At 40.0% G+C, this 21,201-nt stretch overlaps 1 protein-coding gene across 3 annotated transcripts in view; it reads left to right on the forward strand.

The window, feature by feature from the left end:
• The window catches only part of tenm1 (teneurin transmembrane protein 1), a 150,226-nt gene that overhangs the window by 70,784 nt on the left and 58,241 nt on the right, over window positions 1-21,201 (forward strand). For all 3 annotated transcript variants that reach the window (XM_048983523.1, XM_048983521.1, XM_048983522.1), the window contains exons 10-17: window positions 3,015-3,209; window positions 3,995-4,195; window positions 7,233-7,418; window positions 7,639-7,665; window positions 16,005-16,151; window positions 18,398-18,614; window positions 19,263-19,382; window positions 19,940-20,201. In XM_048983523.1, coding sequence (XP_048839480.1) covers window positions 3,015-3,209; window positions 3,995-4,195; window positions 7,233-7,418; window positions 7,639-7,665; window positions 16,005-16,151; window positions 18,398-18,614; window positions 19,263-19,382; window positions 19,940-20,201 — 1,355 coding nt within the window. The remainder of the gene's footprint in view (window positions 1-3,014; window positions 3,210-3,994; window positions 4,196-7,232; window positions 7,419-7,638; window positions 7,666-16,004; window positions 16,152-18,397; window positions 18,615-19,262; window positions 19,383-19,939; window positions 20,202-21,201) is intronic.

Here is a 21,201-nt window from a genome sequence, read left to right on the forward strand (position 1 = left end):
TTGGATGGGGGGATGAACCAGAGCACCTGAAGGAAACCCCACAGCAACACAAGGAGAACATGCAAACTCCACACATGAAGCCAGGGCAGAGACTCGAACCCTAGTCCCAGAGGTGCAAGGTAACCATGGCAAAAAACCTTTGCCTCCATGCCGCATTTCACACATAAAGCTGCCATTACTAGCTTCTTTTATTGGGTCTTTGAGAAAATAACCAAAAGGAATTTTATGACATCTTGCCACTACTTTTTCCATCTTAAATTTATGAAAATATGCATGTATTTTTCAAAATGATGTAAATCTGCTACAAGGTTAGCAGTATTGCTGTTATTTTTACATTCTGTTCTTGACCCTACAGTACCCTGCCTATGTAAATTCAAACAAAAACTGCTTTAAATGATTTCCTTTGTACAAGAACAGTAGCTTCACAGATTAAATTTCACGAGAAAATACATAAGTACATTTAATTTTACAATTGACCTACATTCAGAACTATGTTTTTCAAAATGTTGACGGATTATTGCCTCATAAAACTCACATTGCATGAATAGTTTATTGTACTAAATTTACTTTTGAAATAAGTCATGGTCCAAGATCACAACAGCAACATGATCAACAACTGTCACAATAATGACAATTATCATCATTATTATTTTTGATTGTTTTTCAGCCTTCTTCTTTTGAATGTAATCTTTTATTGGTTGTGATTGCATGTAGAGCAAGCCTTGGAAGGGTAAAAAAAATACATATGGATTATGGATTATTATTCTTTCATTTCTCTGGCAGGCAAGGTAATAAAATGTGCACTCATCCAGTACCCTACGGTGTCTTCATCACACGACTGCAGATGGGGGCTGGAGCTTCTCCCAGTTAGCATAAGGCATAAGACAGGGAACAGCATGGATGGGTTACCAGTCCATACACACTATGTCCAATTTAAAGGCACAGGTTCACATAAGTGCATGCTTTTGGACAGCAGCAGGAAACAAGGAGAATATACAATAATATCAACACCAACACAATGACACAGAATTGTGGGGAGTTTACCTATGAGTGGCCACCCTGTCAGAGTCTCTCCATAAGTACTCCATGTGAAATAATCTGTGAAAAAAAACTTTCCATAAATTCTAGGGAGCTGCAGGCCAGTCTTGCCACAGCTAATGTCAGAAGTTATAATATCACCACTGTCACTAATATCATTAACATCCATATACAGCTTTTTAACTTCAAGGAAAAAAAATTAATGCTCATTGGTCATTTGTGCTCTCTGTCTTGGGAGGTGAGGGTTATGAAATGTTGCGAAATTTGGTAATTCTACATTGTATTTTTGTGCTTCAAACCACGTTCAGCCTTTTTGCATTAACCATGTTGATTCATAAGGTGCATTATCACTTGAGTCCGGATTAACCGTTGCTTCAGTCTGCATCCAGACTGCGGTCCAGACTTTGCAAACACCTAATATTATATAATCAATAAAAACATGCAAAATACAATTGTTTTGAAGTCGTTTTTAGTCAGATTTTAGCGGTCAGTGCAGGAATTCAGATCCATTTCACAAGCTGATTATTACTGCCAGTATTACAATTTTCACATCACAATAGTGCTGTCAGGCTTCTTACACAAGAACGGAAAAGCTGGCCTGCATTAGCTTGCAATTAAAGGACATGGAGTGGACAAGTATTTAACAATAAACTGGACTGGACTGACAACACTGATACGCTTATCCAGGGAGTGGACATGGAGTGGACAAGTATTTAACAATAAACTGGACTGGACTGACAACACTGATACGCTTATCCAGGGAGTGGACATCGAGTGGACAAGTATTTAACAATAAACTGGACTGGACTGACAACACTGATACGCTTATCCAGGGAGTGGACATCGAGTGGACAAGTATTTAACAATAAACTGGACTGGACTAACAACACTAATACGCTTTACAGGAAGGGCCGACGCTGGCTCTTATTATGGTCTTTTGCAGTCCAAGGGGTGCCCCCAAGACCTTTTATGACTCACTAGAAGCATCAGCAGTCCTGTATAGCTTTGAACACTGCAGTGGCTTCTCTGTGACAGGCAGGAACAGGCTGGAGCAGCTGATCAGGAAGGAAGCAAAGCAATGTGCATCAAATTGCCTCACAATATATCAGAATTTTTTTAAGAGAACAGAAGATTTTTTTGTTTATCTTTTGGGCTACTGTTGATTTAGATATGTTCTAATATTAAATTGTGTTTTTCTGAGCAACTATACACTAACAAGCCAGACAAATAGCCTCGAACATTTTCCTTGACTGCGTAAGAAGTTTGCATAGTACTGCAGGTGTGCCCTGTGATGGACTGGCATCCTGTCCATGGTGTAATCCTACTTTGTGCTCTGTGCTGCCTGAGATAGGCTCCAGGTGACACTGATAAGTGGCTAGAAGATGGATGGACCATACCTGGAAGGCATTTATTTTGTGGTTTTTAGTTTCAAAAACATCTATTTTCATTTTTAGACTCAGAAGCAACCCAGGAGCCACTTCAGCTAGAGATGGATAAATTGAAATGATGCATGAAATAACAGGATTTCACAGGATGAGGCAATGAGTTCCAGCAGATGGTCCTTTCTGTGGCTATGCAGGGAGTTATTAGCTACAGTCAAAGTTAACTCCCAAGTTTGCGATTCCATTGCATACATGCAGGTGTGTGTGGCCATTTGCTTGTGATTAGAAGGTTGCCAGTTCAAATCCTGCAGTCAGCAGAGTGGTTTCATCATTGGGTCTTTCAGCAAGGCCTTTAACCTCAAATGTGGAGTGTTGGTCCCTGTTTTGTCAATTGTATATTGAATAAAAAGTCTGTCTAAATTTATGTAATCCAGTGATTTTTTTTTTTTGCTTTAAGAGAAATTGCCCTACTAGAGGTTGTATTGCTGTTGTGCTGTCAAGGTAGAAAATTCGGGCAGGATTTGTATAACTAGAAAGAAAACAGGGAGATATTTTCTGTAAAAGCGTGCACAATTGCTGCATGTTCTGTTACAGATGCTTGCCCAGTGTTATGCAGTGGGAACGGGGACTACCAAAGAGGGCACTGCATGTGTCACCAGGGCTGGAAAGGACCTGAATGCGACATCCAGGAGGACCAGTGCCTGGACCCAACCTGCTCCAATCATGGGACCTGCATCCAAGGCATCTGTGTGTGCATTCCGACATACAAGGGAAACAGCTGTGAGCAAGGCAAGTCCCTTACTCCCCCGCTTGATGTAGAGTCAGGCCCAATTGATTTAATTGATTTTAGTGTAACCAGCTGTAAGCATAATAAATACTACCGTGTATGGTTAATTCAATGGAGTTGCAACAGTTTTTTGTTTAGCCTCAAGGGGTGGTGTGTGGTTCTACAGGTTAGAACAGTGTGCATGTGATTGACAGAATGCTATTTCAAATCCCATGACCAGTGGAATAATTTCACCGTTTGGTCCTTGAGCAAGAGGCTTAACCACCCCCCCCCCCCCCCCCCCCCCATGGTTTCAGCGACTGTCTGATCCTGCTTTCCCCACTGTATGCTAATAACCAAGTTAATGTAAGGTATTTTATAATCAAAATGGTTAGTTTCAGAACGTTCCACTTACGGACAATTCGTACTTACTGTCATAAAGCTGTCATAAAACTGATTAAATTAAAAATATAGGTAAATACAATGGTTCGTAATAACAAGGGCACAGGTACGGTAACATATGTAGGTATTTTTTATTACTGTATTATTATTATTATTATTATTATTATTGTTATGTGCTGCATTGTTATTTTTCTGACTTACCTACAAATTCAACTTAAAGACAGATCTTACACAAAAGATCTTGCTTGTAACCTTCGGACTGTCTATATATAACATTTCCATTACATATAATTAGATTCGATTACAATTTAAATATTACTCAGCACTTACGCTTGTCCTTACCTACAAACTGCAGCTTTGTGAGTGGAGAGTCCTCACACATATTTTCTGTCTGGCTCCTCTTCAGTTGACTGCCTTGACCCCCAGTGTGCTGGACATGGTGTTTGTGTGAAGGGGGAGTGCTTATGCTCACCTGGCTGGGGAGGGGAAAGCTGCGAAAGCCCCCTGCCAGATTGTCAGGAACAGTGCTCAGGGCATGGAACCTACATGCCTGATGCTGGCACTTGTGTCTGTGATCCCAGCTGGACGGGTACAGATTGCTCCACAGGTAATACTAATTCACAGTGGTGATGTCTCATGTTTCTTGCTTGTTCCATTTCAAAATCAAGGAAGCAGAAAACATATTGTGAAAATATCGAAAGGGCACTGCATACATTCACCCACATTGAACTTTATTGCGTTTTATTGTTTCACAACTTTGAACCACAATGGATTTAGGTTTCTTTGACACCGATAAATAAAAAAAAATTCTGTAATGCCACCATATTCACAAATCTCTATGTAGTGATCTAAATCAATTACAAGTATAAAACATAAAATAATATACTGCAGAAGTATTCAGCCCCTTGAAGTCAGTGTTCTGCTATCTGCTATCAGCTTTGCACGTTTGCACACGGCAGTTTTTCCCCATTATTTTCCGTGAAATTGCTCACGCTGTATCAAGTTGCACGAGGACCATGACTGAACAGCTATTTTTAAGTCCAACCACACATTCTCAATTGAACTTGCTAAGTCAGCGCCCCGCCAGAAGCTAACACCCTAGGCAGCTACCTATGCTGCCTAATAAGCTGGCTGGCCCTGTGCTTAGTACATACTAATGCTCGCAAGAGGGTTATTCTGTAGATTTGTGATTTTAGTAGCAAAGTAGTTTGTTTTTTTTATTTGTATCAATAAAAAAACAGTTATTAATATTATTATTGTTTTTCTTTTATTGTAGCTGTGGAAAAACATGCATTAGTTTCTTCACTAAATAAGTATGTGAAATAATAAGTAAGGCAGTGATGAAGGTATGAATAATCAAGAACAACCATTCAAACAGCAAAGCAGGGCAACAGGGAACAGTTGACATAAAGTACAATAAATGAGTACTGGATGAGGGAATTGTAACATCTGCCAGGACAGGAAAAGGATTAAAACCAGTACAAGCAGAATATATATAATAAAACAGAGCACACGCACGCTAACTCAAACGCAATGACACTAATAACAAACACTAGGGGGGAATAACATAAAATAAAACAGATGAAGCTGGTCTAGAACCCACAACCAGAGGGTTCGCCGCTTTTAAGCCACAAACTCAGCCAATGAAGCTACATGGCGGTTTGGGAAGCAGAGAAAACACACTAGAGTTAAAAAGCTAAAGATGGCTGCTGTCCAAGCAGGAAATGGTCAGAGGGAGGGGTCAGGCGGGCGCTGACCCTGACAGCAAGAAATAGATACAGTTTTTATATTGGGGATTTCTCCGTAAGATATAGGTATAGCGGCAGCTATGAATTTTTTCAGGGCAATCTGAGGTGACTTGGGACCATCTGGGTGATTTGATGTGGAATGACCCAATAGCAACAACTAAATTTACTCCATTTACAAATAATTCAATTCAGTTTTTTACATTTCCATGCATTATTTCTGACTCTTTCCTCTTATTCTAATTATCTATCAGTAGCACACCAGACAGCTTAATGAATATTTTTCTTCACATTCCGAGTACAAATTATCCATTGCTAGTAGTCCTTGGTTCCTTTTCCACAATTAATTACTTGGTTGTATATACAAACACTTCTCACTTAATGACGGAGTTCCGTTTTTATGGCTATAGTTTTGCAGCTGATCTTGCCAAGGGGACACCCTTGGTGCGATGATTGTCCACCATAAGCCTCACGCTCACATACAGTATAAGGTTAAAGTAAAGACACCAATTTGCCGAAGTTCTCCATCAACACATAGATCTGCAAGCAGGATTTAAAACTACACCTTGGATTTCTGAGGCCACAGAGAACACTTTTAAATATATTGAAACATAAAGACACATAAAACAGCATATTGTACAAAACTGCACATATTATTATCATGTGCAGGCTTTAGAACATGGTTCTAAAGAAATAAATAAGTCACGCAGTCTTGTATTGACTTGAGTACTAAATGTACCAATTAGTCATTAATATTGCTGTCAGCAGTCTTTTGAACACGAAGCAGAATAAATTTAACAAAATGTTCAGTTCCATTCAATTCAATTCAATTTATTTTTGTATAGCGCTTTTTCACATTACATTGTCTCAAAGCGCTTTACAGCATCCCCGCCCAAAGCCCCCAGAGAGCAAGCCAGAGGCGACAGTGGCAAGGAAAAAACTCCCTAGTAGAAAGAAGCCTTAGGAGGAACCAGACTCAGAGGGGGAGGCCAACCTCCAGGGGCCGGCAGAGGAAGTTAAATGAGGGAAAGAAAACAAATTACTGGCCTGACTTCTGCCTACAATATCCCCTGTTTGCCAGTAAAAGTCTTTACAGGGAGCTGTGCATTTCTTCATTGGTGAAGTCTGAAGCACTGAAATTGTGAAATAGTGTAGATAACAATATTCAGAGATGAGTTTACCTGTAACATTTCTTCTATACTGTACTGTACATATGGAGTTGCATTTAAAACACCTAAAGTTCAGGCATTACATTAAGGTAGTTGGTATTTTCAACTTGTCTTCTCTACATTTTTAACACGGGTTTTGAGTTTAGAATAGATCATCGAAGGTTGTGGGGTCATTCTTCAGATCTCATTTTCTCCATTATGCTCCTCCCACTTATTACCTGTAGCTCCACCCAAAAGTCATCCACTGTGCAAATTGCTACATTTAAATTTTAAATAGATGGTCAGTCAAATGATGCCATAATGCTATATGCACACATGTGAAACTTGTATTTTGCAGTCCTTGTAATACAATGACAGCAGAGTTTATTTTAATGGAGCCACTAAAAGCAATGACTTGACTAGAAGCAGACATATAAGGTTGTTTATAATACAAAGTCATTGTATAGCATTTGAATAAAGCTATTAATAGAAGACTGTAACTAATGGGAGCTGCAAAACTTATAGGTACATAAATAGTATACAGTAGCATTTAATTTGTAGTAATATTCATATTCAGTTTTTTTTTTCTCAATTAAAAGTTGAGTAGAGAATTCCAAAAGGGAATTTAAGTATTCCTGAAGAGAAATAGGGATCTAATATCTGGTATTACGTGGAAACCATGAGACACTGGAGATCTACTGTAATTCATCAGAGTGACATGGAGACCATCCTTTCGTATTTTTCCCTGCAGAGCTCTGTCCTCTGTCTTGCGGAAATCACGGAGTGTGCGCAGAAGGTCGCTGTCAGTGTGAGGAAGGCTGGGAAGGCCTGGGGTGTGAACAGCAGATCTGTCACCCTCAGTGTGAAGAACACGGCCAGTGTAGAGATGGGAGGTGTGAGTGCCACCCGGGCTGGGAGGGAGAGCATTGCAACACTGGTGAGTTTCATTCCAAATTGGGCAACATATTCCGTCCCTGTTTATGATGTTATTTCACGCAGCCGATTAGATAACGCTTTCATACACATCACCCATGCTGTTGTCCTTTCCGCATAAGCGTGCTTACATTTAATGGGTGAATGCCAGATTCTGGGATGCAGAAAACACTTAATTGTAATCTTTCATTTAATTTAACTTTCTATTTCTTCCTCTCTGCCAGCAAACTATGTGGATCTGGTTCTCAAAGGTAACGTACAATATATATTTATCTACAGTCTTAAAATAATTGCCAGCCAGTATTACATTTCAGGTGTGGATATTAACTTGTATATGGCAACAACTATTTCCAAGAAATCTATTCTGGGATTAAATCCTGTGGTATAGAAGCCTTGTATGTCTTTTGCTAGAGTCAACTTGAGTCTCTTAGGCACCTGACTCATCTAAATATTGTCATTTTCAGTTAATGTTCTTCTCTCACTTGTCAAAGTGATTTTACACCTAAAGAGGATTCAGGTTTTATCGCAGATGTAGCTTGTTCCCGTAGTGCAGATTCCTCTCGAAGTTTCGGGACGTCATGGCTGCCCTGTATATCGGTCCTGTCCTTTATGTTTATAACTGAGATTTGACAGTGTGATATGGAGGGTAACTCACCTTTTGCAACTTGCAGCCTTTTTTGAACTTGCTTCAGCTTTCTGTCTGTGGCTGTGGGTTTAACGGTTATTTTTTTAAATATCTTTCTTATGTCAAACAGTTAGTGCTGCACTGTATAATTCTTTTGACGGGCACTTTTAATCTTATTCAGCATGTTTCTGGCTCTACTCATCTCAGAGGACATACAGTACATTGGACTTTCTCTTGGTGCGCTTATCGATGATCTGTGTTTAAATCGTGTTGTTTTTAATGATCACAAGTCCATACCTTTTAAACTAATCTGTAGTTCAGAGTTGCTACGACTAAAAAAAGTTAGATGTGGTTGCATTATAACCGATTCCATTATCTCTCAGTTCTCCCAGCGGTTTAATAATTCTATATTATCCAGTAAAGACAATGTGGAATCACTGGTGCAGTCTTTTAATGATCGCCGTACTGACATTTTAAATGACATTTACTTCATTTAATTGCTCCACATTCAGTCAGCCATCGTTTTGTTAATTATGCTGCTCCTTGGCTGTCTGCCTCAATTAGGAGTTTTTGACGGCAGTTACGCAAAACCGAACATCTGCGGAAGGCCACTGGCCTGGTGGTTCATCGTGAACATCTTAAAGATCTGCTTTGGTTATACGATGACATGGCAGAAGAGATTTCGCGAATCTCATTGCTGCTTGTAAACATAACTCGAAATTATTATTTAGCACAATTAATAATATCGTTTCTGTTCCACTACTCAATGTTCAGGCCTTTTCAAAAGATGTAATAAATTTCAAAAATATTTTGAGCATAAGGTTAAGGATCTGAGGTCAAATATTCAGTTTCCTTTGTCTGTGTATCATTTCACCTCTTTCTGTCCAGTTTTGCTTGCTGATCTCTTTGATTTATTACCTAAGATGAAACCTTCTTCTTTCCCATCTAAAATTTTCTTCCCAGTTCTGTTCTGCTTGGAGCCTTTGATACTGTAGCTCCATTTTTAGTATCAATTATAAATTGCCCCTTGCTGCAAGGGTGTATCCCCTTGTATTTTAAAGAGGCGGTTTTATACCCTTTGTTGAAGAAACCTAACTTAGACTCTTCTTTACCTGACAGCTTTAGGCCAATTTCTAATGACCTTTTATTAGTAAAATCTTGGAAAGCGTGGTTTAACTGCAGTCTATTTGGAGAAATGTGAGTTTATTGATCCGTTTCAGTCAGGTTTCCATAAAAAGCATTCTACTGAAACAGCTTTTCTTAAAGTTTTTAATGATGTTTTAATGGCTGCAGATAATGATAACTGTTCATTGTTGGTACTCCTTGACCATACTGTTGCATTTTACACAGTTGGTCACAAAAATTGTTACAGAATTTGGCTGGGATCTCTAGTTCTGCATTAAATTTCATCTTACTTATCAAACATGTCTTTTTCTGTCTGTGTAGGGAAAGCATTTTTCTGATATGTCAGCACTAAATAGAGGCGTACCTCAGGGATCTATCCTTGGACGCCTCCTTTTTTCTTTGTACATACTTCCTTTGGCTATTATTAGGTTTTTTAAATGCATGCCTTATCATATATATCCAATCAATATTTATCTATATATCTCTTTTAAGCCCCACCAGCTTCATAAGCTCTCTATTTTAACTGATTGTTTTATGCAGATTAAAAATTGGCAGTCTAATAATTACTTGTTCATGAATCATCAGAAGACTGAGGTTATGATTGTATCACACCCCAGTTTCCGGGAGGTTATCAGTTGGGTGATTGTGTCTATCTCGTCGAATGCTCAGCCTAATGTATGTAATATGATGCTCATATTAAATCGCTTTCACAATCTTACTTTTTTCATTTAAGACAAATCTCTAAGCTCTGCTGGGTAGTGTCTAGAGCTGAGCTTGAAATGCTTATTCATGCTTTCACCTCATCTCGTTTGGATGATTGTAATGCTTTATTTTCAGGATTGAATAAAGCTTCTGTCTCCCATGGCCAAGCAGTTCAAAATGTGTCAGCTAGGCTTCTAATATGTTCTAGTAGACGGGTGCACATAACACCTAATTCATCATCTTTGAATTTGCTTCCTGTTGATTTTAGGATAAGGTTTTATGATTACCTATAGGGTTCTGAATAGTCAAGCCCCAAAGTATTTAATGGATCTCCTTAACAATTATGAGACCATCCGAGAGCTCAGATCTCAGGAGAAAGGGCTGTTCCATGCATCAAGTGTAAGACTCGTGTCGACAATGCCTTCCAGTCTGTTTCCCCGAGGTTATGGAATGATCTTCCTCCTTGCTGAATCAGTTTATTCTGTTAAATGTAGTCGGAAAACCATTTCATTGAAACAAGCTTTTGGTTAGAAATCATATATCTATATATATATGTACATAGTCATATATATATATATATATATATATATATATATATATATATATATATATATATATATATATATATAATTTTTTTTATTGTTTATGTACTGTAAGGGTGACTGCTTTGGACTTCTACAGCGCTTTTTGACTTTTGTCTGTGAAAAGTGCATTATACGAGAAGTTTTACTTTACTTACTTACTGTGAGTGTTGTGCGGAGTGGAGGCAGAACCTCTACTGTAGGTTTTCCCCATTTGATTCTGGGGTTCATCAGGGGTGTATTCTTGCTCCTACTCAGTGTTTGCTTAGACTGGGTGTTGGGCAGGGTCATGGGGACCAGCAACTGTGGGGCATCTGGGGTGAAGAAAGATTCACTGATCATGACTTTGCCAATGATGCTATGATCTTTGCTGAGTAAATGGAGGCTCTGATCAAAGAAGTTGGAGTGTCTGGACTTGTGAGTGTCCTGGATAAAAACAAATATTCAGACCTTTAATGACCTCTTGGGCACAGCCATCAGCAGTGTGTGTATTTGTGGAGAGAACATTGACCGTGTTTAAAGGTTCGTTTACCTTGCCAGCGACATTCTCGTGTCTCGTGACTCTTCCTGTGAAGTTGATATGGATTAGGAGACCATTGGGGGTCATGAGGTCACAGAAAAGGGGTGTGTGGCTCCCAATATCTTTGTAAGAGGACGAAGGACCAAGTCCTTAGGGTCTTGGTGCTCCTTGTTTTGTAGTATGACTGCGAGACATAGACATTATCCAGTGACCTGAGATGAAGACTGGACTCCTTTATTACTGTGTCTGTTCAGAGAATTCTTGGGTACCGCTGGGTTGATTTTGTGTAGAACCAGCGGTTGCTCAGGTACACAGTCAGACACATTTCCTGCATTGTGAGGTCATGTCAGTTACAGCACTAAGGCCATGTGGCACGATTCCCCGAGGGTGATATGGCTTGCACAATCCTCATTACTGAGGACCTGAGCAGCTGGACCAGGTGAAGGTGATACCAATATGACACCTGGCTGTGGCAGATAGACGGCCATTTCCGGAAGGTGAGACTGAACTGCATGTCAGCCTCGGGGGTCTTCAATCAGGGTCCCAAGGTGTTTCGTGACGTGGTGGGTGCGGCAATGTGCTGAACCAGTGCATGCTCCCCAACCTGACTTGACCTAACCTCAAGAAAGAATTTTCAGAAACATTGTGGGATTACATTGCAAATTTCAAAGAAAACACTGAGATAGTAACGTTTCAAATCTACTTAAGCAAATGTATCAGAGTATTCACATATGATAGATTTTTTAGAATGACACCACCCCCTTTCAAAATGATTTATCACCTTAATTTATGTTTGATATTTTGCAATAACCCAGTAAAAAGTAATATAAAATTCCTGAACGAAAAATATAAAATACTGTAAATATAAACAAAGTGAGATATTTGAAACAGTTTTGATCACCAACTTCCTGTCTGAGGGCAGCAGGTTTCCTTCAAAAGCCAACTGGTGTTTTGCACCAGTATTTTGCCAACTCCATGACTTTGCAGATCTTCCTTTGTGCACTGGGACACAGTCATGATGAAACAGTAAAGGGCCTTCCTTCCCCAAACTGTTTCCGCAAATTTGGAGGCATAGAATTGTCCAAAATGTCTTTGTATGCTGAAAAATTAAGAGTACCCTTCACTGGAACTAAGGGACCAAGCCCAACCCCTGAAAACCACATGCCATTATCCCTCCTCCAACAAACTTCACAGTTGGCACAATGCAAAATATATTTTTTGGCAAATTTTATACACCATGCTCCTCAGCAGTCGGTGACCCCGGTCTGTTACTCTACATGGTCTGCCACTTCGTGGACGAGTTTCTCTTGTTCCTAAACACATCCACTTTGCAATAATACCACTTACAGTTGACTGTGGAATATCTACCAGGGAAAAAAAATCACAAACTTACTTATTGCAAAGACGCCATCCTATGACAGTACCACGCTTCAATTCACTGAGTTCTTCAAAAGTATCCATTATTTCACGAATGTTGACTGCATGGCAAGGTGCTTGATGTTATGCAACGCATGATGGCCTATTATAGTGGTGATAGTATGCTGTTTTGCAGGCATTGCTGATATGCCTGTTAAAGCCAAGATCCCTCTTGCAAAGGACTCATACTGTAGGTTTCTAATCTGTTGTTTGGCCTTCAGAGACATTGATTCTAAGTACACCAGTAATGTATATCCTCCCTCAGTAGTTCATTGCATAATAACAAGCATCTCTGTTTCTAACCTGTTCAGTTGTATAAAGTTCTGTGACCTCCATAAGTTTATGTCATCTACTGTATGCATTCAAGCAGGGAGTGGATAGACCCATGAGTATCAGAAGCTAGAGACAGATATAGCTGTGTGTCATCTGCATACTGATAAAAGTTGATTTAATGTTTATTTTTCATACATGATAGCATGTAAAGGTTAATTAATATAGGTCCTAAAATTGAGCCTTGGGGGACTCCACATGTAATGGCTTGATGCTTTGAGACATAGGTATTAAGTGCAACACAGTATTAATACCGACCTAGGTATCATCTGGACAAGTCTAAAACTGTACCAGAGAGGCCAACCCAGGTACGCAGTTGGTTCAACAGAATCCCATGGTCTTATATGTCAAAGGTAGTACTGACACCTAGAAGAACCAGAATGGAGGAAGAACCAGAGTGGAGAGGTTACCTGAGTCTTTGTTTAACTTTAAATCATTCAGCACTTTAAGGTGAGCCATTTCAGTGCTATGGTGTGCTTGAAAGTCAGACTGACACTTCGAGGAGAATATTAGTATTAAGATAATCAATCAACTGAATGGACTGAACTTTCTCAGTTATTTTCCCAAGACATGGAAGGTTAGAGATTGGCATATAATTACTGAGCACAGTACCATCAAGATTACTTTTTTTCAACAAAGGCTTGATAATAGCAGTTTTAAGACATTGTGTTAAAATTCCATTTTCCAGAGGAGGAATAACAGTATTCAGGACATTTGCTGACAATGCATTTAGAACTTGTTTAAATGACTTTGTGGGGAGGGGATCATGAGTGCAGATTTATGAGTTCAGGAGTAACATAACTTGGTTATGGTTAGCAAATGAAGGTCAATAGGAGAAAAACCAGCCAGATTACTTTGAACAGTACAGTATGGTGGATTAACGTCCAGGTTTTAAGGATGAGTATTCCTTGCCTCTTCTAACCCAAATTTTGTCACTGAAGAGGGCTGCAAACATCGCATTTATCAGCTGTAAGAAGCTCAGATGAGATACGTGGGGAAGGGTTAACAATCCATCAATAGTAGTAAAAAGGGATTTGGGATTTACTTTCTGTAATTCTGGAGTTAAATCTCTCAACAAAAGCATTACATGGGCGAGGTAGTTGAAAAAGAGGAATAGAGAACATAAGGTTATTAGATGCATCAGCGTAATTAGTCAGAACATAGTGTTTAGTAACCTTTCACTTACTATTTCAGCTTGTGGTGATCACTGGCCTCTCAAAGAAGACATAAAAATGGTTATAAACCATCTGCTATTCGAGAAAGCTTAATGTCCGAACGATGACATATCACTAAATCCAGGATGACCTTATTTATGAGTGAGGCCTGTCACAGGCTCCAACAAGTCGAATGAGTTTAATATGCTCATAAAATCTATCCTTCTAGGTTCTGTGGCTATGCCTATATGAGTCTTAAAATCAAAAGTTATTAAAACATTCAAAATCATAGTAAAATATTAGTTATATAGAAAACCCGAGTCAAGGCTAGGTGGATGATAGATAGCCAGCATAAGAACAGATTTATCACATTTGAGATGCATTGCAAGGTATTCAAATGTAGAGAAGTCCCTATAAGAAAATAGCTTAGCGCATAAACATGCTCCACCCTTTCTGTTCAGCATAGACACTTTGAAAAAACTCTAATTAGTTTCATGAAGTACGTGGTCAGCCAATATCTATCAAGCAAGGTCTCAGTAAGGAAAATAACATCAAGATTCTGGTTTTCAATCAGCTGACCTTCTATGAAAGATTTGTTGCTGAGTGGACATTCAGTACCACATATTTAAGAACCTGCAGTATTGGTTTGTCTTCAGGAAGGTTGGGACACTTTGCACAAATTAAATTATACTCATTTGAAGCTTTCTACTGCTTCTTTCTTATGCTGCCATGCCACCTGCTATTACAAATAGGGATAATTGAGCTACTGGCATAAATTCCGACATATCAATTACTAACAGGTGGTAAACCTCATTCATATGGCACAGATCCTCATCTATTCCCCCAAGCACACTTATGCATATGCAAAGCACGTCTTTAGCAGATAAATGTGGCTTTTGTTGAGTGACACTGTCTCTGATAATATTCCTGGATGGGTGAGAGATGTTGTACAACAGATTTGATTTGAGCATTTGTGCCCCAGAAAAGTGGAGGTACAACCCATCACGTTTAAATAGATATCTGCGTGGCTGTGACAGATTAAAGTTGTCAAAGAAATGTGCTTTGTGAGTCACACATGTAGACGTGAGCCAGGTGTGCAGTCCCAACAACCTGCTGAAATTGCTGATCCCTCAGCCAACTGTGGGCAGTGGGCCTGATATGTGCACCTGCATCAGGAGAGATGTAAGGAGCTGCAGTAGGTGGGCAAAGTTGTTCTTTAGAGGCTCGGACTGATTTTGCTGTAGGATTTCTGTTATTTGAGTTGTAAGATATGGTGGGTGTTTGACACACATCCTCTTTGTACTATGACCAAAAAAGTGTTTTTTGCTGCACCACAGCACCTCTTGCCACCCGACTGACTGTAAGGTGTGTTTTAGTTTTTAGAGATATGGACAAAATGACCTGTCCTTAGCATAAAGGTCTGTGGCTTCCTCATAGGTGGTGCTGGCCTTTTGATAGCCTCACCTCCTCCGCATTCTTCTTGTGTGATCATCGAATTTGCAGGGTTGGTCTGATCTAGGCAAGATTTGGGTGGTATGAGATCTCATCTTGATGATGGTCCCCATTGTACTACCAGGGATCGTTAAAGCCTTTGAGATCTTTGTGTACAGCCTTCTAACTTCGGCCTTTCCAAAAACGTCATCTCCAAGCTCTTTTGAATGTGCCTTTCCAGCCATTCCTCTCTTTGAAATGCACTGCAAAGCAGCAGAATCCTCTGGAGACAGCTGATTTTATTCAGAAGTAAAGTCAATACAGTTAATCACAGGTGGGGAGCAATTATCTTCTTGTGTGATCTGTTCAGAGACTGCCTGTATCTGGTGAAGTTTACAGATGCATTTGGAAGGTATTTTACTGTTTTGATGTTATTCATTTCTTTTGGAATATTTTTTTCACCAGACTGTGGGATTATCGTCAGCACTGTTTGATCTATTTCAGTCTTAGGGGGCAATTGGATTAAAGGATTAATAAACATATGGTATTAATCCTGAAAAAGTATGGTGACTTTCTCAATGAGTGTAACTAATTGATTAATGTAGAGGGTAACAAATATCATTAAGAAATGTGTTTATGAAATTGAAGGTTTGGTGCCATGGGTAATACGTTTAACTGGGCTTTTTTCGTGCCTATTCTCTCGCAGATGGATGCCCAGGTTTGTGTAATGGCAATGGGAGGTGCACGATGGAGCACAATGAGTGGCACTGTATTTGCCAAGCTGGCTGGGGTGGCTCAGCGTGCAGTGTCACTATGGAGATGGAGTGCAATGACAGCACTGACAATGATGGAGGTGAGCCCCTGTCAAACTGTGTTTACGTTATTTGCCTGTTAAGCAAACTACATTGAAGACTAATTTTGTAGCAAATCAGTATCAGGATGGAGAGACATACACTCACCGGCCACTTTATTAGGCACATCTGTGCAACTGCTCGTTGACGCAAATTACTGATCAGCCAATCACATGGTGGCAACTCAATGCATTTAGGCATGTTGACATGGTCAAGTCGAACCGCTGCAGTTCAAACCGAGCTTCAGAATGGGGAAGAAAGGTGATTTAAGTGACTTTGAACGTGGCATGGTTTTTGGTGCTAGACGGGCTGGTCAGAGTATTGCAGAAACTGCTGATCTTCTGGGATTGTCACGCACAACCATCTCTAGGGTTTAGAGAAAGGGTCTGAAAAAGGGAAAACATCCAGTGAGCGGCAGTTCTGTGGGCGAAAATGCCTTGTTGATTCCAGAGGTCAGAGGAGAATGGCCAGAGTGGTTTGAGCTGATAGAAAGGCAATAGTAACTCAAATAATCACTCGTTACAACCAAGGTATGCAGAAGAGCATCTCCGAATGCACAACACGTAAAACCTTGAGGCAGATGGGCTACAGCAGCAGAAGACCACACCGGGTGCAGCTCCTGTCAGCAAAGAACAGGAAACCGAGGCTACAATTCGCACAGGCTCACCGAAATTGGACAATAGAAAATTGGAAAAATGTTGCCTGGTCTGATGAGTCTCGATTTCTGCTGCGACATTAAGATGGTAGGGTCAGAATTTGGCGTCAACAACATGAAAGCATGGATCCATCCTGCCTTGTATCAACGGTTCAGGCTGGTGGTGGTGGTGTAATGGTGTGGGGGACATTTTCTTGGCACACATTGGGCCCCTTAGTACTAATTGATCATCGTTGCAACGCCACAGCCTGCCTGAGTATTGTTGCCGACCATGTCCATCCCTTTATGACCACAGTGTACCCATCTTCTGATGGCTACTTCCAGCAGGATAAAGCTCGAATCATCTCAGACTGGTTTCTTGAACACGACAATGAGTTCACTGTACTCAAATAGCCTCCACAGTCACCAGATTTCAATCCAATAGAGCACCTTTGGGATGTGGTGGAACGGGAGATTTGCATCATGGATGTGCAGCCGACAAATCTGCAGCAACTGTGTGATGCTATGATGTCAATATGGACCAATATCTTTGAGGAATGTTTCCATTACCTTGTTGAATCTATGCCACGAAGGATTAAGGCAGTTCTGAAGGCAAAAGGGGGTCCAACCCGGTACTAGCAAGGTGTACCTAATAAAGTGGCCGGTGAGTGTATATCCCTGAAGTAGTGCCCTCTTGGATCTAAATGAATAAATTAGCCATAACTGGATTATAACAGCACTATTATCATCATTTAATGAAGTAGCTCACCCCAGAATAATAATAATAATAACATATTTTTCAGATACACCTGCAGTAATATTTATCTATCTCTAATTGTTGTGGTTAGAGTTGACTGGTTTTGGAGATTTCACTCGTAGAAATGTCTGCCTTCTCTAAAATATAATGGCACTAAATGGCATTTTTCTGTGGTGATTAAAGCAACAAAACAATACATTTGAAAAATACAACAGCAATGTCTCTTACCAGAAATAATGGCTCAGTTACGTAAGATGATAATCCATAGATGCTGCAGTGAGCAATTATATGTAGGAATTGCTTTATACTCCACACACCAAGCATATCACTGCGTTGAAGTTAGTGCTGGGCCGTTTGTACTCCTGACAACGTGACCAGGTGTAAACATTAATGGCGTCCTACTTATCTGAGCTGTATTGTTGGCTAAGCACAGGGATGCTACCTGAGCCAGCAGTATCGGTTATCAATGTCGGACTACTGTACTTGCTCAACCTTACTTATTTTAACCAGAGTACACGTACAAATGTTAAAGTAGCACAGAGACTAAAGTTCAGGGCCCAGTTGCAGAAATATTGATTGAGGCCTAGATCTTGGAGTTTGGAATACAGTATGTAGGGGAATATCATATTAAATGCTGAGTAGTAGTCGATAAACAGCATTCAAAAATATGTTCTCCGACGCTTATAAGAAGGCAATAGTAGGGGAGTTTCCATAGATCGGGTTGCCCTGTATGTATAGTGATGTGAATCCAGGGTGGAAGTCGGGAGGCAGCAAAAGTGTGGACTGTCTGGGGGTGTCCAGGGGCTGGCTTGGGAAACACTGCTTTGTAGTATAACATGGACAGCCCTCTGTTTCAGATGGGCTGACAGACTGTGTGGACCCAGACTGCTGCCAGCAGGACCACTGCCACAACAGCCCAGTGTGTGAAGGCTCCCCAGAACCCATGGACATTATACAGCAGAGCTCTCAGCCACTTGGGTCATTTTTCCCACGCCTCTTCTTTGACCGTATCCGCTTCCTAATTGGCAAGAGCAGCACCCACGTGTTCCCTGGTGATCTTCCATTTGACAGCAGGTATGGCAAATTTCTCACTTGCCTGAATTCTTGGATCCTGAGGCTCAACACCTGTCAGTCGATCCAGTTAATTTTTTTTTTCTTCAAACCTTTAAGTTTGTTCTTAGAAGAAGTACTGCAAAACAGATTGTACTTAAAACTAACGCAGCTTTTAAAAATTCATGGTTTGTGTGTCTCCAGCTGGTTCAATATAATTATGTTACAAAAATCCAGGTCATTCAAAATTAGTTATTTGGCACTCGGTGGCACATAATTACTCCATGCATGGATGGGGCTGTCATTGAAAAAATATAGGACTTATTTGTATAAATAGAAAAGTATATGCATAGAGATGTACATGTTTCCATGGAGGTTGATGGAGACTATTTCCAGATGTTAAAATTTTGAATATGCTGAATAAGAATTCACACATTAATATATTCTTCAGATTATACTACGTACTTAGAAATTTAAAGTGTTCTGCTGCATGAACATTTCGTTCTTTGGGCCATTGCTGGGCCAGCTGGTGTTGCTGCTGTTTCATGGTTTAGTAATGTCAGGTATTTGTTATCCAATTTAGATATCCCAGCTGATGAAAACCTGTCTCTGCTCACTTTATTGAATATGTAAATATAATTTCTCTGCCATCCTCCTGCTGATTCTTTATAGTCGAGCAGCTGTGATCCGAGGCCGGGTGATTTTAGGGGATGAGACCCCATTGATGGGAGTCAACATCAGTTTCCTGCATCGCGCTGAATATGGCTTCACTGTTAGTCGCCAGGACGGCAGGTATGGTTCTGTGGCGGGGGGGGGGGGGGGAGGGCGGCGGGGCACTGGGCATCGGGTAGACTACCCCGTGGACATTATGCCAGTTCATCACAGGGTATACAAGAGAGGCAACCCTGATCCTGGAGTGCCAGTATCCTGCAGGTTTCCATCTTGCATGGACCACACCTGATCTCAGGCAGATAGTAATTTATCAAGTAGCATACAAAACCTGCTGGATACCGGCAGTCCAGCATTAGGATTGCCTACCCCTGGTACACACAGATACATAATGAGCAATGAGCAATTTAGACTGTATGTCTTAAGACACAAGGGTTTTAAATCATTGATCAAACCAAAGGACCATCCAACGCACATTTGCAGATAGACGCAAAAACATGTATCTATAATAATAGTTCTTTAAAGTAATATAGTAACATCCATCCAGCATCCATAACCACTTTTCTATTAATGGGAGAAATTGTTGAGTATTTGTTTTGTTATGTTTGTCCCAACCTTTGCTTTAACTAGACAGTTCTTGACGCCATGTGTGATCTTGACATGGAGGTGCTCTTTTTCAGTTTTGATCTGGTCGCTGCTGGAGGGATCTCCATAATACTGGTCTTCCAACGTACACCATTTTTTACTAAGAGGCTCCCTGTTTGGTTGCCATGGAACCAGTTTGTGGTCCTGGATAAAGTCATCATGGATAAAGTAGAAGCTCAACCCTCTACTTGTAACATCAAAAATTTCGTGATCCCCTACCCCATTGTTCTGGCCCCTCCACTAACTCAGTTTGCAAGTACCTGTGGGGAAAGAGGACCAGTAGTCCCAGAACTGCAGGTATGAAAGGGATTGTTAAGTGTGGGTTAAAAAAATGATGGTAACTTACACATAGCAGCTGCAGTGACTATGTCTGTGTGTTGACTGTAACTGACAGGAAAAAAAACCCCATAAAACTCTGTAAACCAGAAGTAAAGATAGGATCATGAAAGACAATAGTTTATAATTATTGGTTTCATTTTGGTAGCACACACAACACAATTTCAGCTTTCTTTGAGTTACATTTAAAATAACCGCCAGAGTCATTCTGTGTAACACCAATTAGAATAATGGCCTAAGATTCATTTTGTGAGCTGTAAACTTTCAGAACCTGTCAAGTTCAGGGGGCTGTGCTTGCATTTTATAGTTTGTTCTGTTGGACCATATACTGTACAGGTCATGGACTCCGTCACAGATGGTGTAAGGTTAAAGGACACAGACTTGCTAATATTAGACAGGCATATTAACATAAATTACTTCAATAAATTACTAGTCTCTGTATGAACTGACTAGTTCATACACTATGTGCTAAATGTATGCCCCAGACCTGTTCAATGGTCGCTTTTATTTTTAAGCATTCTCATGCACATGTAACCTTTAGATCTCAAGACAGTTAAATAGCAAATAAAAAGTCACACAGCACTCTGTAACATAAAAACTGGTAACACAAAATGGTAATACAAGTCCAATGAAGTCATGAATTGTGGTATCCAAAAACACAACAATGCCAAATCATTGCATTTTATAGAATATATTTTTAAATCATTTTGAAAGTTTGGATAATATATATACTGTATATACATCTGGGTGTAAAATTATTATAGTGGCAAATTATATCATCTATTTTTACCAAAAAGACTAAAACAACTGAAAATTGTGACAAGTGAGGAATATTATACAAAACCATCTGCACACATGTACTGAAGCATCTGGAAATTTGTAAGAAACAATGAGAAATGACGTTGTGCTCTGCAGAAGTGACGTTATGGTGTGGGGATTAAGCTTGTTGTTTTGCAAATGT

Source organism: Brienomyrus brachyistius, chromosome 18, assembly GCF_023856365.1.
Source record: "Brienomyrus brachyistius isolate T26 chromosome 18, BBRACH_0.4, whole genome shotgun sequence".
NCBI lineage: Eukaryota > Metazoa > Chordata > Actinopteri > Osteoglossiformes > Mormyridae > Brienomyrus > Brienomyrus brachyistius.